Below are 20,022 nucleotides of genomic sequence, written 5' to 3' on the forward strand. Positions count from 1 at the left end.
CTTATGTTGGTCTTCTTGGTTAGCCTAAAATGTTATTTTTGTCTGTCAGAGCAATTGTCATGAGCCATGGTTATTATACCTGTAGTTGCTGTGATTAAATGCCTGACTCAGACCTCTAAATCCTGCACAAAGGAGTTGAGTTGATTTACCTCTTGATCATTGTAACAGCTGTAGAAGAGTCTTCATCTGTAACACTGGGACAGTCGATCTGCTCCCATTTCACTCGTATATATGTAAATATAACTGGTTCTTGCTTGTTTAATATGTTGCCCACTAATATGACGTATCCTCTTGTTTCAGTGACTCCTCCACTGACCTCTTACTTGACTTGAACTTCAGGAGCTGAGAGGTGGGTGCCCTCTGCTTTATAATGTTAAAGTTATACAGTGTTGTTTTTCAGTTTTATTAACTACAGTTAAATTGTTTAATTTCCCCCTAATGTAATTAATTTAAAGTGTGAAACCTGAGTAGGGATATATAGTTTCCCAGTTTTTTGTTTTACCAGGGTATTATGAATAACTGTAGTATTATGGGGTCTAAGATAGCAGTATTTTATCACGTGTATTAATTACATTCTTATAACAATATGTACTTTGCAAAATCTACATATTTATGTTCTTTCAAAGGGGAATCATGATGTAATTTCTATGAAGGTTACAGTTTCTCTTTAACTTCATCTGATGCACGGTATTCCTTAATTATAAAGTGATCAGCAGTACTGTGAAAGGATAATAAGGGAGTGTGCCAAGTTACCATGGTGACAAGGAACAGCAAGATACTGCAATGAGAAAAACTGTTATCAAGCAATGGGGAACTGTAGCTACTGCTTTATTAGGGAGTATTTCCCCCTCCAAAAAACTCTAATGAAAGTGTTATAAACAAAATCAAATGCCCTTTAATCTCTTAAGCACAGGACGCAATGCTACAGACTGTGAGTGAGTACAGATGTGAACCTTCAGTAAATGGCAGAAGGGATTTCCCTTTCTAAATGTAAAAGTCTCAGAAATATTAATGATTTTACCAATAACCAGTAATAACAATGTAATAACCATTCCAGGATCATGTTAATAAAGCTTTATGTAATACATTCATTTCAGGGAAAGCAGTTTCTCTGGTCCTGCCTGGCTTAAATAACCAGTCAAACCAGACAATGACTGGACACATTAAAACCTATTTATAAATGTGTGCTATTTTTGTTGTTGACATTTCTGTATATCATTCATTATACATTTGCATTTATTTTATTATTATTTTTGTTGTTAATTGTCATAGACTGATTACCACTGAGTAATATAGTCCTTGACTGCTTGTGGCTGTTTTGGTGATGCTTCATCTTGACCTGGTGAGACTGCAATGCTTTCTGCGGTTGCTCTGCCATGCCAGAACCCGTGTTTGTGGGTCACAGATAATGCATGTATTTAAGACAGCTTTTGACCTAGTTTATTCTCCTGTTTACCCACGATAGAAGACATGTACAAAGGGTTTATATCTTTTTCATGGTGGTTTGAAGTAGTGTTATTCGACCTGCTATTAATCTGTCTTTTCTAATACATTTGTATACATGCTTTTCATGCCTCGGTTGGCAGTTGCTACATCTCATCAAAGAGCCCATTGCTAAGTCATTTCCATTATTCATAAATTAGGAGATTTTTTGAGAGGTTTTGATATGATTTTATATGTGTTTTATTCTGTTCTATCGTATGTTAAGGATCAAGCAGAATAAAGATAAAAGCATTTACACAGATGTAATACATGTATACATGTATACAAATATAAACTCTAATGAATGTCGGTCTACTGGTAAATGAGTTCCCACTGAGTCCCCATGCTCCAAAGGATATTCATGGCCATTTTGTTCACCCATCCCCATATCTGGGCCTTTCAACAACTTTGTCCTGGAGGTCTTTTGAAAGCTCCTTGGTGCTTTGCTATGAAATGCACTGCCCAGAAGAGGGAACCTGCTGAATTGATTCTGAAATCATGGGAATCACTACAGTTTAATACAGGTGGAGGGAGGCCATTTAACTTGGTTTGAGATTTTGAAGGCGATCACTTACACCTAAGCCAATTAAGGATTGCAATTACAAAGGGGCGTGGACACTTTGTATTTAAAACAAACTAGATTTGTAGAAAACTTGTTTTAAATTATTTTATTTTTTTTACTAGGAAGTTGTATGGGATGTATAGATAAATGAGAGAAACAAATATTTTACTGCATTTTAATTTAAGGCTATAAGGCAACAAAAGTTTATTTAAAAAGTGACTTTCTTCAGCTACTATATATGTGTGTGTGAGAGATCCATATATTACTTTATATACAATACTGTGCACAAGTTTTAGGCAGTTGTGATAAAATGCTGTAAAGTAAGAATGCTTTCAAAAATAGACATGTTAATACATTATATTTAACAATTTAACTAAATGCAAAGTGAGTGAACAGAAGAAAAATCTAAATCAAATCCGTATTTGGTGTGAACACCCTTTGCCTTCAAAACAGCATCAATTCTTCTAGGTACACTTGCACAAAGTCAGGGATTTTGAAGGCATATAGTCAAGTGTATGATTAAACAATTATATCAAACAGGTGCTAATGATCATCAATTCAATATGTAGGTTGAAACACAATCATTAACTGAAACAGAAACAGCTGTGTAGGAGAAATAAAACTGGGTGAGGAATAGCCAAACTCAGCTAACAAGGTGAGGTTGCTGAAGACAGTTTACTGTCAAAAGTCACACCATGGCAAGACTGAGCACAGCAACAAGACACAGGGTAGCAAGACAGCAAGGTCTCTCCCAGGCAGAAGGGGTTCAAGGCAGACAGGGGTTTCCAGATGTGCCGTCCAAGCTCTTTTGAAGAAGCACTAAGAAACGTGCAACGTTGAGGACCGTAGACGCAGTGGTCGACCAAGGAAACTTACTGCAGCAAATGAAAGACGCATCATGCTTACTTCCCTTCCCAATCGGAAGTTGTCCAGCAGTGCCATCGGCTCAGAATTGGCAGAAAACAGTGGGACCCTGGTACACCCATCTACTGTCTGGAGAAGTCTGGTCAGAAGTGGCCTTCATGGAAGACTTGTGGCCAAAAAGCCATACCTTCGACGTGGCAACAAGGCCAAACGACTCAACTATGCATGAAAACACAGGAACTGGGGTGCAGGAAAATGGCAGCAGGTGCTCTGGACTGATGAGTCAAAATTTGAAATATTTGGCTGTAGCCGAAGGCAGTTTGTTTGCCGAAGGGCTGGAGAACGACACATGAATGAGTGCAGGCAACAGTGAAGCATGCTGGAGGTTCTCTGCAAGTTTGGGGCTGCATTTCTGCAAATGGATTTGGGGATTTACTCAGAATTAATGGTCTCCTCAATGCTGAGAAGTACAGGCAGATACTTACCCATCATGCAATACCATCAGGGAGGCATCTGATTGGCAACACATTTATTCTGCAGCATGACAACGACCCCAAACATACAGCGACAGTCATTAAGAACTATCTTCAGCGTAAAGAAGAACAAGGAGTGATGGAAGTGATGGTATGCCCCCCACAGAGCCCCGATCTCAACATCATCGAGTCTGTCTGGGATTACATGAAGAGAGAGTCCACAGAAGAACTGTGGTTAGTTCTCCAAGATTTTTGGGCCAACCTACCTGCCGAGTTCCTTCAAAAACTGTGTGCAAGTGTACCTAGAAGAACTGATGCTGTTTTGAAGGCAAAGGGTGATCACACCAAATATTGATTTGCTGTAGATTGTTCTTCTGTTCACTCAGTTTGCATTTAGTTAATTGATAAATATAATCTATTAACATGTCTATTTTTGAAAGCATTCTTACTTTACAGCATTTTTTCACACGTGCCTTAAACTTTTGCAAAGTACTATATGTGTAATTATTTATATATGTAGTAACACTTTACATTGTGTCCTTAGTGTATTTACACTGTAATTACTTGTTACAGTGTAAATAGCAATAATTACAGTGGTAGTTACCAAGTAAATACACAGTAATTAGAGACCCTAAATGTAAAGTGTTATCCTATTAAAGTAAAAACATTTTAACCATGTACAATTACAGTGTAAATACAGTGTCAACCGGCATAATTAAAGTGGTAGTTATCAAGTAATTACAGTGTAAATACACATTAATTAGAGACACTTAATATAGTGTTACCATATATATCATATAATCTGATTTCCTTTTAAATATTGGAAACTTTGTAAGTCATTACGTTAAGATTTCACAATGTGCAATAAATAAAATGTCCCCCTGCTCTCATCATGGTAGAATTGTGTTAGGATTGTAAAATGTAAAATTTGTTCTCTGTCTTTGAATTCGAATGCATATTTCAAAGCTTTTAGTCCGTGTGCCTGTGGGATTGATGAATGGAGAGCAGGAGCCTTGCTTTTTCTCTTATTCATGTCTCGAGATTAGGAATGAAAAAAAAACCATGAGACATGAAATTGGTGATATATTCTTTATTTTGTACCCGGCCCATGTCTAATGGCAGAAACACTGTTTTCACCATCAAAGAAAGGATTCCAATGTTATAGTCCTCTGTCCTTTCAATACAGAACTATAATACTCTGTAGAAATCAAAGAGAGGCAAGGAGTGACATTAGTAGGGTTTTCTACATCAGTGTAAGGAAGTCTAATGAGAAAAACAATACAATTAAAGAAACCACTACATTTTCAAATGGTTAAAACATTATTAAATAAAACTTGTATTTTTACATATATACTCTGTAAATGTTTGTGTTTTCACAGATTTCTTATGGTGATGATAATCTTCCAGTTAAAGGCCTCCAGCCCCTGGCTCATGACACAGAGGCCTTTGAAATCCAGTGGGACTGTTGCTCTGTCATTTGAATGGCAGGATTGCAGACTGGGGGGGAAATCTGATAGCTTGGTGCTTGTGTCTCCATCAATCCCATCTTGTTTCAACAGTAAGTCAGGCTGAACAAGAAAAAGGGAAAAAATTTAAAAGCAGGTCTAAGGGCTGTTTCTATCAATCAGAAAATTAACATCATACGAGACATTTTAAACTGATGTTCTAGTTGTCTTGGCTGAAACAGACATTTAGGACAACAAGTATGAACTTGCCCCTTATCAAATATAGGCCACATAGGCTTTCTATGTCTGCACAGTTGTATTGAGTTCAGAGTTTAATACACATGTTTTCTAATGTTAATTTTAGCTGATTTTGCAGAACTGTGGGAGACCAGCAGTTGCCAAGCTGTTTTCAGCGAGAGTAACAGAAAAGTGTTTGATTGCCTGCGCCAACAACACTCCCCGCATGGGAAGATGTAGGTGTTAAAGAAGTATAAATGTCCTATTGTATCACATAGCCCTTGCTCTGTTTCTGCAGCCTAGGAAAGTCCTTGAGGTAAAGATAATGTTCAGTGCTAAAAGCAGATTCATTCTTTACCAGCTAAGGTAGAAAAAATGATTTAGCTAACGTTTGATCTGCATCTTCTGCACTATGATTCCTTAGAGATTCAGAATACTTTTATTTGGCTCAAGTCTGCGATGCTGGCATCCTGTGTCAGCAGATTTTGATGCCAGAACGCCGACAATTATTCACATTACAAATATCTTAAACCCGACCTAATACGTTTAAATGATGGATTACATGATTATACAACACATTAAGACTGTATCCACAATTATTTTATGCTGTTTCATCTTTACTTTTTAAAATCTAAGAATGAAAAGAAAGATAGAATTTTTTAAAATATAACTTTTTTCTTTCTGTAAATGTATTTCTATCACCAAACACCGAAAACTAAACACACTTGATTAGAAATTATGAATGGGTCGCAAGTGTTGACTAAGATCTAACACTAAGATCTCAAAATGTGCAACTGACATTTTTTTAAATAATGGTGAGTCATGGATAAGGATGTCTGCTGAGTAAAATATAATAATAATAATAACATGTGTTGCCTTTTATTTATCTGTGATAGTAACGGGAACATTTGTAGTCCGGACATGTGCTGTAATATAATCCGATGCATGACTGTGGGGGGGCAGGCAGTATTACTGTTTTATGAATCGTTTGCTTCCTCACTTCACTTGACTTTGCAAGAAAAACTATTCAAGACTGAATCAAGGGAAATGAGAGTTTGGCAAAAATAAGCCAACCAGCTTTGTCTGTATGTAAAGAAGTCGTCGTCTGGTAATCTGAACTCTTCCTTGCCGTAACATGTACACCATTCGAATTTGGCTGTTGATGTGAGCACTGCTGTGGTTTAGTTACTTACCTGGATTAATTACAGTCTAGAAGTATGAATGGGGCAAAACCACAAAGGAACTTGTACTGTTTTCATTACATAAATCTGCAGTTTCAGACAGAAAAGTTGAATCAATTAATTGTCATTAATGCATGGGTGGACATTCGTGCAGAACGTCTCCTACTGGAACTTTCTGTATTGGAACACCTATTCTGTCAGTTCACATTTGCACCCGAGAGATGGATTGTGTTTCACAGGAAAAATGCACAGTCAATGTAATGTGAAAGCAACCGTGACAGAACGTAGTCAAAATACTGCCTGTAGTGGAAGAGCTATCTGTCTCAGCCTGTGCTTGGAGTGCTCAGACACAGGGAACTGAAACCCAAAGTCTTGGTTGGGATGATTTATAAGAATAGATACACGTGTGTGTTTGTAATCATTCGCCTTCTGAGTGCAGGCATTTAACTACTTTCCTGCTGAACATGAGTCTTAGGTGCCACCGATGATGGTTTATGTGTCTTTTCTTTTCCTCCTCAGTGTAAATACATTTACCTTGCAGTTGGGTGCAGCTGTTTCAGTAGAGCAGTGCTGGTGATTTGTAGGGAAGTTTGATATCTGTGTTATTACTCTGTCTAATAAAAGTGTGGCACTGCATGAGATCAGCGATTTACTCTTTAATAACCCCGCATTGTATCGGCTTACAGAGGATTTTTACCATTCTGTAAACTCCATTTAAAGTCCCCAATCTCTTGAGAATGAAACTGTCAGCAGTAAGCAAGGGCATTAAAGAGTATAATTATATCACTGATCTCTGGTTCACCACATGGATTTAACAACATTAAACACAAAAACATTGCTGTGTGGTCAGTAAGGCACACAACAAGAGGTTAGAATTAAATCCCAAGCCCATGAGCTGGGATATTCATATGATTTTAAACCTGATTGTTGTTTTCTCTCTCAGTACTGATCTGTAATGATTTTCTCTGTAATGAGCAGTGAGCATCACACAGTGTTTATCAGTGTCAGTGAGGAGATGTGGCTTATATGTATGCCAAGCAAGGTCCAAACACTCCAGTTCACACAGGTCAGTTTGTATATTTATGAAACATCTGAAGTGGGCCTTGAAAATGTGAAAAAATACAGAAGAATATAGAACAGATTTTGTAAAAAAAAATGTTAACATAGGAGGATGTTTTAGTGTTCAGATTTAAAGTTTTTGGGAAAAGGTGCTCTTGGGCAAGTTCGTGCTCTGAAACAGTTGGGCACAAATGAATAGCATGAACAAAGAAGTGTGATACTGTATATGTATCCAAAGGAGTGGAGCTGCAGAAGCATAGTGCATTCAAGTGAATATGTGGCATAAGAAATGATAGGATTTTTTTTTTTTTTTTTTTTTTTCCCATTACTTGGATTTCCTTTCCTACTGTGCTATTATTAAGGACTTGTTTGCCATATCGTGCACTTCATCGATTTCCTGTAGCCCTGTTCTCTGTTGGTTTTTTGTCTCCCACCCGCAAATAAGTTCTTTATACGATAGTTCTTTGACATTAGAGGCAGAGAGGAGTGATTTGTACTCAACCATAACAAAGTGTAGAGGACAGTCTTGGACTGCATTGGACATTATTCCATTGACAGAAGAGCAGCAGAGATGGGAAAATTGATTGAGGGCATGATTTTGGGAGCTCTATTTATTTTTGTTAGACCATCTTATTCTCGCTTTCCTGTGATGCCTTTCTTTGAATTTATTTAACCATCTACACAGGATAAAGAAGTGTGTAGGCTAGCATAATCCTGACCTTCTGTTATGAGAGAGAAAGCTTGTTCACAACGAAGTGTGAAATATCTCGGATTCAGCAAGAAAAAAATAAAAGGCAATTTCAAATGCATCTTAACTGAAGCATGCTGGAACATTTTTTGTAGGTTTCTCTTCATTATGAATTTACTGCTGTAGCATAATTTGTCTTGATTTAAATGTAAATTGCACTGAAACTTTGTGGATGAAATCTGAATTACTCTGGAACTCATTAGTTGGGCTTTGGCACACACCCCTGTGTAAAAATGAGCTACAGGGCCTTCTTGAGGTGACAGATTTATTTTATGTTTTCGGGAGTTGCAAAAAGCTGCATATGTCCTTCAATAACTTATTTCAATTGAGCAAGGGTAAAAAGATGCTAACCATGGCAGTTTACTTTACAGCCATAAATAACTAATTTTGAATTGCACAGACCCCTGGCTTATATAATAAAGATGCCTTAGGCCATGAAGAACAACTCCTGGTGCCTTTTGGCCTGGTCAGCATTGTAGCATTAACACCCACACTCCCTACACACAATTCAGTTTTGATTCGGCTCTCCTGGTCTTTAGAGGGCATTCATTTTTCCTCATAATGTCTGCAGGATCGTTTCATGAGGGCAGATCTAAGTTCTCCAGTTTTATTCTCTGCCACACAATCTACAACTTGTTGCCTGTTCCTGTAGAAAGACTGTAGGGTCTTAATGAAATTGTTTTCAATTATTTGTTTAGGAAAAGATCAATTATGCCTCCTTAATAAAATATATAGTTTTTATGTAACATCTTGGCAAGCTGAATTATGCTTTGTGATTTACGGTAGACCCTCAGTGCATCAATCAAATTCGAAAACATTTCACTTTGTTAGCTCTGGGAAGCTACAGGTGGGAAGCTTGGACACGATCAGCATTTTGGAATAATTTGATTGGATCCACAGTGAAATGTATTCTGATAATTGGGATAGTTTGAAAAACTAGACATTTTACACTTGTTCAAAGTATATCTCCTTCAGATGCATATTTGTTTAGGCAAGATGCATTCAACCTAATCAATATTATGCTTTATTTTTGTGTTAAAAGCTGAATCACTTTAAAAGTCTTATAAAATAATTGGGAACCTATTTAAGTATTTTCTTTCGATAGTTTGGATGTTAATCTAAGATATGTGTAGAAGTAATTCAAATGGTTTTATGCTTATCTCCCCTTGCCCACTGCTACTAATTACCATTGTAAGGCTCACTTCCCAATACTTCAACTTAATGCAGCGCTAAAGTGTTTGGGTCTGTGATGCATTGAAGTTCCATTCTCTGATGGTGATTAAAGCCCCTTAGATTTAATAGGCTTATAAAAAAATTATCTAGGGTGCTGGTTTATAAACCTGAGAAAAGCAGTATTTTTCATTTGGACGGTTGGCATGGTTTCTGTCAGAAAGTCATGTTGGCCTTAAAAAGTGCAAACTGTAGATTTCACAATGTCTACTGAGGAGTGGAAGAAGATTGGACAAGGCAAATTAGACCCTTCACCAAGCAGGTCAAACGTCATGTCAGACAGGCAGCGTAAATAGTGAAAGGTGATGAGCAAAATGCTGGATGTCAGATTAAAGTTTGCACTGTTGATTTTTGTGCACACCAGTATGTCCAGTGTGGATTGTGAATTGGTTTTGACAGAGTGCACTGCCAGCATTTTATGGAGTTCTTTCCGTCAGAGTATGAACATCTAACAGAACATAAAACGCTACCAGGTTACACAGCTAGGCGATATTGGAGAATGGTGTGAATGACATTTCTCGGCCAGCTCGAATTCCTAACTTTAATCCCGCAGAACACCTCTGTGATTAATTGAACTAGGAAGAACCCACAGAGATCGATATATCTGTATTGGCACCATATACCTCCAGCCATCAGTTAGAAGGTGGTGTTCTAAGGGGGCACTAAGACTGAGGGTGGGCTAACACTTTACAACATAAATGCTCAGCGGATGTCTTTCGCTATTTTCTCTGTTAGCCCCATGGTTTTGAATGGACGAGCTACTGAATGTGGAAAACCAACCACATGAACACAGAAGCAGCTCGTACGAATCTGAAATAACCCCCAGGACTGGCGCCACTGACCATGGTATGGGAGGAGGATGCCCATAATAGAATAGAAATGTAGCCCAAGTTCCCATGAGTTGTATGTATTTTGCTACATGTTTTCTGGTCTTTTTGTTGCCTAGAATGATTGAAGAGGGAGGAAAACGAGGCAAGACTATGGCTGAGAAGAGACAGCTTTTCATGGAGATGAGTAAGTACTGAAAACGAGCATAACAAAAGATTACTGTTCCAGGGTGATGCAATCACTTCTTTGTACAGGAAATTGAGGGAAGAGAAACCAGCAAGGACCAGGAAGGCTTTCTGTAAACCGCAGCAGCAGATAGGCAGTGTGCAGCTTTCAGATTGCATATGTCTGCGTGTGTCTGCATGTTTTGCATGTGTGTGTGTGTGTGTGTGTGTGTGTGTGTGTGCTCAGCAGCATCTGAAATGAAAGAAGGAATGAAAAGCACCCCAGAATGTGTAATGGATAATTGTTTTCATTTTTACAGATTATATTGATTTGGAAAATATTGAAATGTAAAGAATTTGAAAATTGAAGCAAGAGTTGAGGCATTTAATTCATATGCTACCCTAGTGCTTCATTCAGAGCAAAACAGAATTACACTTTGCATACTTTATACATATTGCTGCAAACATGAGCATCTCCAATAAGGCAGTTATGGTTTGCAAAGTATTAAACAATCCCCGCAGAATTGATTCCTCAACATCAAAACGTCACACCCTCCAATTATTCCTGTAATTGTATCTTTCATGCAGAACCCTATCCCCATACCTTCTGTGTGTGATGGATTATATATTACTCAAGGAAGATATAAAAATGTTTCTGTGTTCAAAGTTGAATGTATTACTTCTGTGAATATCATGCTGGCACATTTTACAAATCACTCCCTTTTGCTTTTTAAAGATGAGATGTTCAATCATAGGCTTTTCGTGCTTTATGAGTTTTTGTGTTTAGCACCACATGCTGAGTAATTAACCATCTACTCACTGAAAAAAAATGGAATCCAGAAATTAGACCTCCTGTCTTTAACTCGATTAACTGGAATTATATATATATATACACACACTCACCTAAAGGATTATTAGGAACACCTGTTCAATTTCTCATGAATGCAATTATCTAACCAACCAATCACATGGCAGTTGCTTCAATGCATTTAGGGGTGTGGTCCTGGTCAAGACAATCTCCTGAACTCCAAACTGAATGTCTGAATGGGAAAGAAAGGTGATTTAAGCAATTTTGAGCGTGGCATGGTTGTTGGTGCCAGACGGGCCGGTCTGAGTATTTCACAATCTGCTCAGTTACTGGGATTTTCACGCACAACCATTTCTAGGGTTTACAAAGAATGGTGTGAAAAGGGAAAAACATCCAGTATGCGGCAGTCCTGTGGGCGAAAATGCCTTGTTGATGCTAGAGGTCAGAGGAGAATGGGCCGACTGATTCAAGCTGATAGAAGAGCAACTTTGACTGAAATAACCACTTGTTACAACCGAGGTATGCAGCAAAGCATTTGTGAAGCCACAACACGTACAACCTTGAGGCGGATGGGCTACAACAGCAGAAGACCCCACCGGGTACCACTCATCTCCACTACAAATAGGAGAAAGAGGCTACAATTTGCACAAGCTCACCAAAATTGGACAGTTGAAGACTGGAAAAATGTTGCCTGGTCTGATGAGTCTCGATTTCTGTTGAGACATTCAGATGGTAGAGTCAGAATGTGGCGTAAACAGAATGAGAACATGGATCCATCATGCCTTGTTACCACTGTGCAGGCTGGTGGTGGTGGTGTAATGGTGTGGGGGATGTTTTCTTGGCACACTTTAGGCCCCTTAGTGCCAGTTGGGCATCGTTTAAATGCCACGGCCTACCTGAGCATTGTTTCTGACCATGTCCATCCCTTTATGACCACCATATACCCATCCTCTGATGGCTACTTCCAGCAGGATAATGCACCATGTCACAAAGGTCGAATCATTTCAAATTGGTTTCTTGAACATGACAATGAGTTCACTGTACTAAACTGGCCCCCACAGTCACCAGATCTCAACCCAATAGAGCATCTTTGGGATGTGGTGGAACGGGAGCTTCGTGCCCTGGATGTGCATCCCACAAATCTCCATCAACTGCAAGATGCTATCCTATCAATATGGGCCAACATTTCTAAAGAATGCTTTCAGCACCTTGTTGAATCAATGCCACGTAGAATTAAGGCAGTTCTGAAGGCGAAAGGGGGTCAAACACAGTATTAGTATGGTGTTCCTAATAATCCTTTAGGTGAGTGTGTGTGTGTGTGTATATATATATATATATATATATATATATATATATATATATATATATATATATATATATATATATATATATATATATATATATATATATATATAAAATCAGTTTTCAACATAAAGATATAACTAAATGAAAATGAAGCACAGAATAACATTGTTTAAAATTAAAGTTGTAAATACAATCTATAAATTAATGTGTTTGCGAGTCTGGCACCAGCCACATTATGTTCTCCGTTCTGCTTCTATGTTGTCTAATCCAACAACCTAATGAGCTGCTGACTCTGAGACTGGCACCAAAATGTTCTCCGATCATCTAATGTAAAGTTTCTTGGAAAAGACCTTTAACATCTGTTTCAGTTAGCAGTCTTATTATTCAAAATTAGATTTCCAAAATGAATTGAACATAAGAGAGCAATTGTATACATCTTTATTGACCAAAATAAATCTTGCCGCTTTAATGAGAAATGCATTGTTTATGTGAAGGTTTAAAAGGCAAAGGGTTATTTTACGATCATGCTAAGATGGATGAAGTGTTTTTACTGAAGAGACTGGTGCACTTTTCTCTTTCCAGGGGCCCAGAATTTCGATGTCATCAGGCTCTCGACGTACAGGACGGCCTGCAAGCTGAGATTTGTGCAAAAACGATGCAACCGTGAGTTCTGCCCATATAAGCATTTTATCCATTTCTTCATGCTTCGGCGGAGTGATACTGTCATGAGCAGACACGTTTTAAAAACAATTTTCAGCCAATTGTCAAGACATATGTGCCATTACAAAACATTACAGTTTAGTCTGAGGTACCATTGGCCAGCATTAAAAGCATATAATAGGCTACGGTTCTGTCTGCACCCCATCACACTTTTCATCTGCTTCTTGTTTCCAGTTTCCCACTACAGGTTTTGGTTTCAATAATTTAATATTGTTTGTTTTTTTCTCCCCCTGCTATGTTTGATGCTCTAGTTCACCTTGTAGATGTCTGGAACATGATAGAGGCCTTTCGAGATAATGGCCTCAACACACTGGACCACAACACAGAAATCAATGTCTCCCGTCTGGAAACAATTATCTCTTCCATTTACTATCAGCTTAACAAACGACTTCCAACTACTCATCAGATCAGTGTGGAGCAGTCCATCAGCCTGCTGCTCAACTTCATGATAGCTGCGTATGACAGGTAAATACTTTCAAAGTGACTAAACCCAGATTGAACAAAAAAAATGTTGGAAAAAAACAAAAACCTTTTAATCTCTTTTTCCGGCGTAGCTCTATTTTATGCACAGTTGTTTTGATTTTTAGCTCTCATGACAATTTTTTTATGTATATTTCATGCAAAGACGATTTACAATGTCAAGTGCTTCATTTATATTGTATTCATGTGCAGTTTGGCATCTTGATTGACAAGAGACGCATGCAATATGGATGCAAGAGCAAGCACATTAATACTTAGTGGTAAATAAGTTTGTTTTCATGCATATTTCTTTTACGTTATACAAAGAATAATGAGGCACTGTTTCTCTGTTTTTTAGTGAAAGAGCTGTCAATGAAGAGGTTTGTAAGGTTAGCTCATTCAGCTCAGATCGATTTTCCTCTCTAAGATCATGGGGGTAATGTCTAGTGGTCAACAGATGTAGAACTAAGACCAGCAATTCAGTGACATTTTAATCTCTTAATGCCTTTCACTGCACTTCTTCATCATAGCCAAGTGAGGATCTCATATACTGATGCTACTAAAATTCTGTGTTTATAATTGTTTTAACAGCACATTGGATAACTGACGTTTTAACTTTTAAACCCCATTTTTAACAACAGAAATGATAGAAAATCCATTTTGTAAATTCCACATGAGCATTTCTATACTTTAAATAGTCTTTAAATAAATCTTATTTCTTCAATCAAAGCGAGCTTGTCAATATGTGAAGCTTAAAATTAACTACTCTTTTCCCACTGCTGTCGGATGTATAAAATTAACTGCAAGTAACCTCTGAAATCATGGCAGAGTTATATCGGCTGGTAAACCCCAAATGCAATTAGCTGTCTGCAGTGACAGGTGCTGTCCACTTCGACTATTTAAATTGATTGAAGAGATACAAAGAATGAGCGTAAAAGAAATTCTGTAGAAGCCTCAGTTTGAGACGATAGCTGGGAGTGTTAGAGTGAGGCCAGGGAGGGAGACGTTCAATTTCATCTTATGATGAAGAGACCTAAGAAGGATGTAGTGATCTGGTGGAATGAACATACTCTAATTTGATTCCTCAGCCTCTTGTTCTGTTGAATTGTGTGATATCTTCCCTGGCATTTTGGTTTAAGAAATTGAATGTATGAAGCTGTCAATGACACTTGGAGATATTCAGATATGCACAGAGAGTTGTGACAATCTGGAACAAACTCCCCAGCAATGTGGTTGAAGCCGACAATTTGGGAACATTCAAAAATAGACTGGATAGGATCCTTGGATCACTTAGTTATTAATGGACACCAATGGAGCACAATGGGTCGAATGGCCTCCTCTCGTTTGCAAACTTTCTTAGATGTATTGGGGGGTGCCAGCTCGGAGGTGTCTGCCCAATTTTCTCTCCAAGCTCACGTTCTTCTCTCGAGAAAACGTAAGGTCTTTAGTCTCTTCTCAAAAGGTCTCCACCATTATTTGGACTACACTGTCCTCATGTCACCTATTTTTTGTGTGGCACAATGAAGAAGGATCTGAAATCAATAAGAGTGATTCCACTCCGTTACTCTGCTCATATGACTCCCAGCTTACCCAATCCTTGGGGCCGATGCGCCTCCCAGGGGTCACTAAGGGGTAGCTTCATGAGTCATTGCCCTGAAACGTGATGAATCCGCTGCTTTTCTATCCTGAATCAAGGTGGAGACATTATATGTGACCCCAGGAGCCATGTGCTGTGTCCAGCTCTCCATGCTTGTCACCTGCCTTGCCTTTTACACCATCCAATGTCTTTTTCTTCCTGAGTTTCATCACATAAAACTAAATGACCCCAGAGTTTCTGCTTCCTGTGGTTGATCTGAGTGTCTCGTTAATGGTCTGTTGTGAGATGACATTTTAGAATATTAAAAAAGTAATGCTAAATATGCTTGTATTTAGCTGCAGTGATGTTATTTATGGGTCTGTATACTGTTTGTAGAAACTGAGAAGGATTAATTTTATTTAAACATAATTTGGCAGTGTAATGCCATACTGTCATATATTTATGATCAATTGTAGCTTTCATAAATTAAAATTGCACCCCTTATAAAATATAGACAGTCGGGTTCAGAGAAATACAGCTTGATTTGCACATGATCGTCTGAACAAGGCTAATGATGTCACAGGTTGGAAATAAATTAAGCACTAAACAATACTCCTCGGCCTTTCCATAAAGCTTAACTTAGCAGCCATTTGATATTCCTGTCAGATGAAAACGCAGCCACTGTGATGAATACATGTTCTCTGCTGATGGCATTTGATATATTCTCAGTCTGACAAGTACCAAGCTGAGTCATGGGCTTATTTTTAATATATATCATATCTGAAAGTTGTACGAAACCTGTTGATGAACATCGTGACCAGCAACATGTAGAAGCAGTATGTTTTACAGGATTAATTTAATTCATTGTTATAAGTAGTATGAGTGATATTAGCAGCTTTAACTAAGGTGTTTGTATTGCCACCAGGTCAGTGGAACATAAATTCAAAGCAGAGCAACATTAAAAACAAAGCAACAGAGCAACATTATCTTTCGCTGTGTAGAAAGATAAAGGGACATGGCATATGCGGTTGTTTTGCTTTAAGGTGCCTAACCACACAAAATTATTAATGTTTAATGCTGTAGCAGTGATGCAAAATGGAGGAAATATGTGTGTATAGTTTGTTTAATAAAAGAGTTTTGTACCCTTTCTTTCAGTGAGGGCCATGGCAAATTGACAGTGTTCTCCGTGAAAGCTATGCTGGCTACCATGTGTGGTGGCAAAATAGTGGACAAACTGCGGTGTAAGTGTTTGTGCATTTTATTATTTCCCCCCAGTATTTCATATTTGTTGAAACCTTGTTCATTTAACAATGCTGCCCCCTCATGGCTTTCAATGTGATGTGCCAATACATGGCAGGAAACGTTTACTTTTAGCTTTAGTTTTTTATACTATTATTCTTTCTTTCTTTTAGCATTTAACTCTTTGCTCACTGTGCAAAATAATAATTTGAGTAATAGTAATCTCATTCCTGTTTCTACTCTAGATCTAAACTGAAAATGCAGACAAAAATGTGTTTTATAAGGACTGAGTTATATAAACTGACATTGGCAAGCCGGGGTCTAAAAGCAGGCCTGTACTGCTGTTCCTGTATTGAGCAATATTTAAGGAAATTACCCAATTCTGAAAAAATGATCTGTAATAGAAAAAATATATCAGAATTGGGGGAGGGGGACAGCATAAATGAATTAAAACAACAAAAATATCCATCCATCCATCCATCCATCCATCCATCTTCGAAACCGCTGATCCTGGTGAGGGTCGCAGCGAAGCCGGAGCTCATCCTGGCAGGCTTAGGGCGCAAGGCAGGAATACACCCAGGACGGGATGGCAGGCCATCGCTGGGCAACACACACACATAGACACATATACAGGGCAATTTAGAAAGACCAATCAACCTGGCCCGTATGTCTTTGGACGGTGGGAGGAAACTGGAGTGCCCGGAGAAAACCCAAGCGGACACGGGGAGAACATGCAAACCCACACAGACCCCGATCCGGGACAACAACAAACACGTTTTCTTTTGTTTTGATGTATTTTCATCACTGTCATAATCACTACATAATTTGAAGTCTGCTTATAGTTTCTTGTCCACAGTGTGGCAGTATTGAGCTTCAGGTCACACAAACATCTGTATGTCTGTTGATATATAGTGCATACAAACTTTATTTTCAGGCAGTGGAGAATTTTAAAAAATGTGTTCAACTTTCAAAATAAATGTTTATGATGATGAGTAGAAGCAATTTAAAATATATGAATTTCACCAAATGGGACAACATTGGAAGGGTACGAACACTTTTGCAAAGCACTGTATGTACTAGTGCTACCCTTTGTGTTAGAATAGTGTTTTCTTCAATAATGTCCTAATTCATATAAATATTAATTTGTATTTATTCTTACCAATAATTGAGGTAATTAATGTAACTAATCAAACTTAATCCTTCATGTTTGTTTGTTTCTTTCAGACGTGTTTTCTCAGATCACAGACTCCAGTGGAGTGATGATATTCACGAAGTTTGATCAGTTTTTGAGAGAGGTGCTGAAGCTCCCAACTGCAGTGTTTGAAGGTCCTTCTTTTGGGTACACAGAGCACTCCGTACGAACTTGTTTTCCACATCAGGTGAGAGAAATATGGCTACAGCAACACATTTCATCCAACTCCTGGTCTTCTCTGTGTTTACTTTGAAACATGTTCAGTTTCTTCAGCTACAGTTCCTTAGTTATCATTTGCAACATTTGAATATCAAAACTTAGAAAGTGAGTTCACCTGTTCTTTCTTTTGAGCAAGATACGTGCTGTGAGACTGACCTATGGATATAGTAGAATTGCAATCGTCTCTTGGCTTTTCACAATAGGGACGGATCATTTCATGTCACAGGATCAAATTGCACAGGGAATTATTCATTTAAAACATGCTCACCAAGTCCCTTTAATACAGAGAGTTTCTGAACAAAGGAACAACATTATCTTCAGAGCACAGACGATTCCATCACCTCACGCTCAAATCACTCCAGCATCATAATCCACACTATGTAAGACTAAGGATTAAAGAAATGTAGCAGCCCATGCATTATTATTAGATGAGGGTTTATGCAGTAAATCTCTGTTTATATTCAGAAAGAAGGCAATGTCAGATGTATCCAGGCACTTGTGTACTTCCCTCAACAGGTTGCCCTTCTCAGCTCCTCAGTAGGGTGACTCAATGAGAGGAAGAGTGATGGCAGGAGTAACAACGATTTCCCCCTCTTTGTTTTGTACACAGAAGAAGATAATGCTGAATATGTTTTTAGACGCGTTAATGGCCGACCCGCCACCACAGTGCCTGGTTTGGTTACCTCTCATGCACCGACTCGCCAATGTGGAAAATGGTAAACCTCCATGAAAACTACTGTTCAGATCATACGTTTGAAGTGTGTCTAGACAAAATCCTCACACCGGCCACAAATTGTTTAATGCTTGTCCATTGGTGATGTATCTGTCAACATGATGTAGGGTACAAAACATATCTGTGTCAGGAAAGATTTACGTGTAGGATGTTAGTGTGTGGACATAGCGTCTGGCTTCAGGATGATTCTGGAAGCTGTCTAGAAGTTAGGAGCTGTAAATAAACCTGCTTGTTCCTGTAATTTATGTGCAAAATATATTTTTTTTATTAACAAAACGAGTAAAAGCAGAAGATCTATACTAACTAAACCAGCTTCTCCACTTTATGAGAAAATTGAGAAAAATATCTAGGTGTGTCTCATTCAATTATCATTTTCTCACCTTTGTATTCTTTCTCTGTGTTCTCCAGTCTTCCATCCGGTGGAATGTTCTTACTGTCGTAGTGAAAGTATGATGGGTTTTCGTTACCGATGCCAACAGTGCCACAATTACCAGCTCTGCCAGAACTGCTTTTGGCGTGGGCATGCCAGCGGCCCCCACAGCAACCAGCATCAGATGAAGGAGCATTCGTCTTGGGTAGGTCACACGCCTGCCGAAAAGAGCCTGAGAGCGTCTGGGGGTCTGCGAGAGAATTGCACATCACATTTGATAAATGCTTATTTGTTTTATATCTGAGCGTAGTGTAGAACATCTCGAGGACGTTCCGGCTCCTTCCTGTCACACTACAGGTCCAGCCTCCTCTCTTTCACCTCTTCTTTCTGGTATGCCAGTCCCCTTGGTGCTTTTAGTGTTAGTCTGCATCCACGTTTCCAAACACTCTTCACTCTGAATGGATACAAAAAGCTTGAGCTACCCTCCCTCAGTGGATAATGTTTGGAATTCGAAGCCACAATGGAGCATTTGTCTCAGTGTGTGAAGTTCTGTGTTTTTTCGCAGCCTTTCTTGAACTCCAAAGCTCTGTGTATTATTGGAGCCAACTGGCAAGGGTATCCAGCTTTCTTGTGCCTTGTCTCCTGCTAGCATGTAATGTATGGTATGGAGAGCTCTCTTGTGTTCGTACTTCAGAGGGAAGGGAAATGAGAACAAAAAACATATCAAAGCTGGCTTCAAATCATCCACTCGTATGTTTCTGTAGCCGCTAGAATTAATTTGACCCCTCCGACAAAGGCAGTCCGTCAACCCCTGCTGATGGTATGGTCCCTCAGACCGTGATGCCACCTCCACAGCGTCTGACAGCTCGGACAATGCAGTCAGCATGAGGAATGATCCCCGCTCTCCTTCCTCACGCAGGCAGTTTCAGGAGTTCCCAGAAACCCCTCAACTTGAGCAGAATGACAAATTTGAACACCACAGCCTTTAAAAATAATTTTGATCGACGTACTAGTATGTAGATATTCCTTGTTTGCTTGTCTTATCTTGTGTAGCCAGGCAACGGACTTCCAGACTTTTTTGAATGCAAGAACCCTTGCTTGAATTTGAATGGCCTTTCCACAGTGAAG

The 20,022-nt window shown here is 38.7% G+C and overlaps 1 protein-coding gene across 9 annotated transcripts in view; it reads left to right on the plus strand.

Moving 5' to 3' along the window:
- The window catches only part of LOC136751330 (dystrobrevin beta), a 109,426-nt gene that overhangs the window by 18,400 nt on the left and 71,004 nt on the right, over nucleotides 1-20,022 (plus strand). For 6 of the 9 annotated variants that reach the window (XM_066706849.1, XM_066706839.1, XM_066706886.1 and 3 more), the window contains exons 2-9: nucleotides 301-349; nucleotides 10,228-10,295; nucleotides 12,969-13,049; nucleotides 13,358-13,571; nucleotides 16,297-16,382; nucleotides 17,605-17,759; nucleotides 18,402-18,507; nucleotides 18,933-19,099. In XM_066706849.1, the coding sequence (XP_066562946.1) occupies nucleotides 10,229-10,295; nucleotides 12,969-13,049; nucleotides 13,358-13,571; nucleotides 16,297-16,382; nucleotides 17,605-17,759; nucleotides 18,402-18,507; nucleotides 18,933-19,099 (876 nt within the window). In that variant the 5' untranslated portion in view covers nucleotides 301-349; nucleotide 10,228. Of the gene's footprint in view, nucleotides 1-300; nucleotides 350-4,760; nucleotides 4,940-10,058; nucleotides 10,128-10,227; nucleotides 10,296-12,968; nucleotides 13,050-13,357; nucleotides 13,572-16,296; nucleotides 16,383-17,604; nucleotides 17,760-18,401; nucleotides 18,508-18,932; nucleotides 19,100-20,022 lie in introns of those variants that run through there. The other 3 variants (XM_066706869.1, XM_066706859.1, XM_066706877.1) reach the window with 2 other exon arrangements.

The sequence above is a fragment of the Amia ocellicauda genome, chromosome 1, assembly GCF_036373705.1.
Source record: "Amia ocellicauda isolate fAmiCal2 chromosome 1, fAmiCal2.hap1, whole genome shotgun sequence".
Classification (NCBI taxonomy): domain Eukaryota; kingdom Metazoa; phylum Chordata; class Actinopteri; order Amiiformes; family Amiidae; genus Amia; species Amia ocellicauda.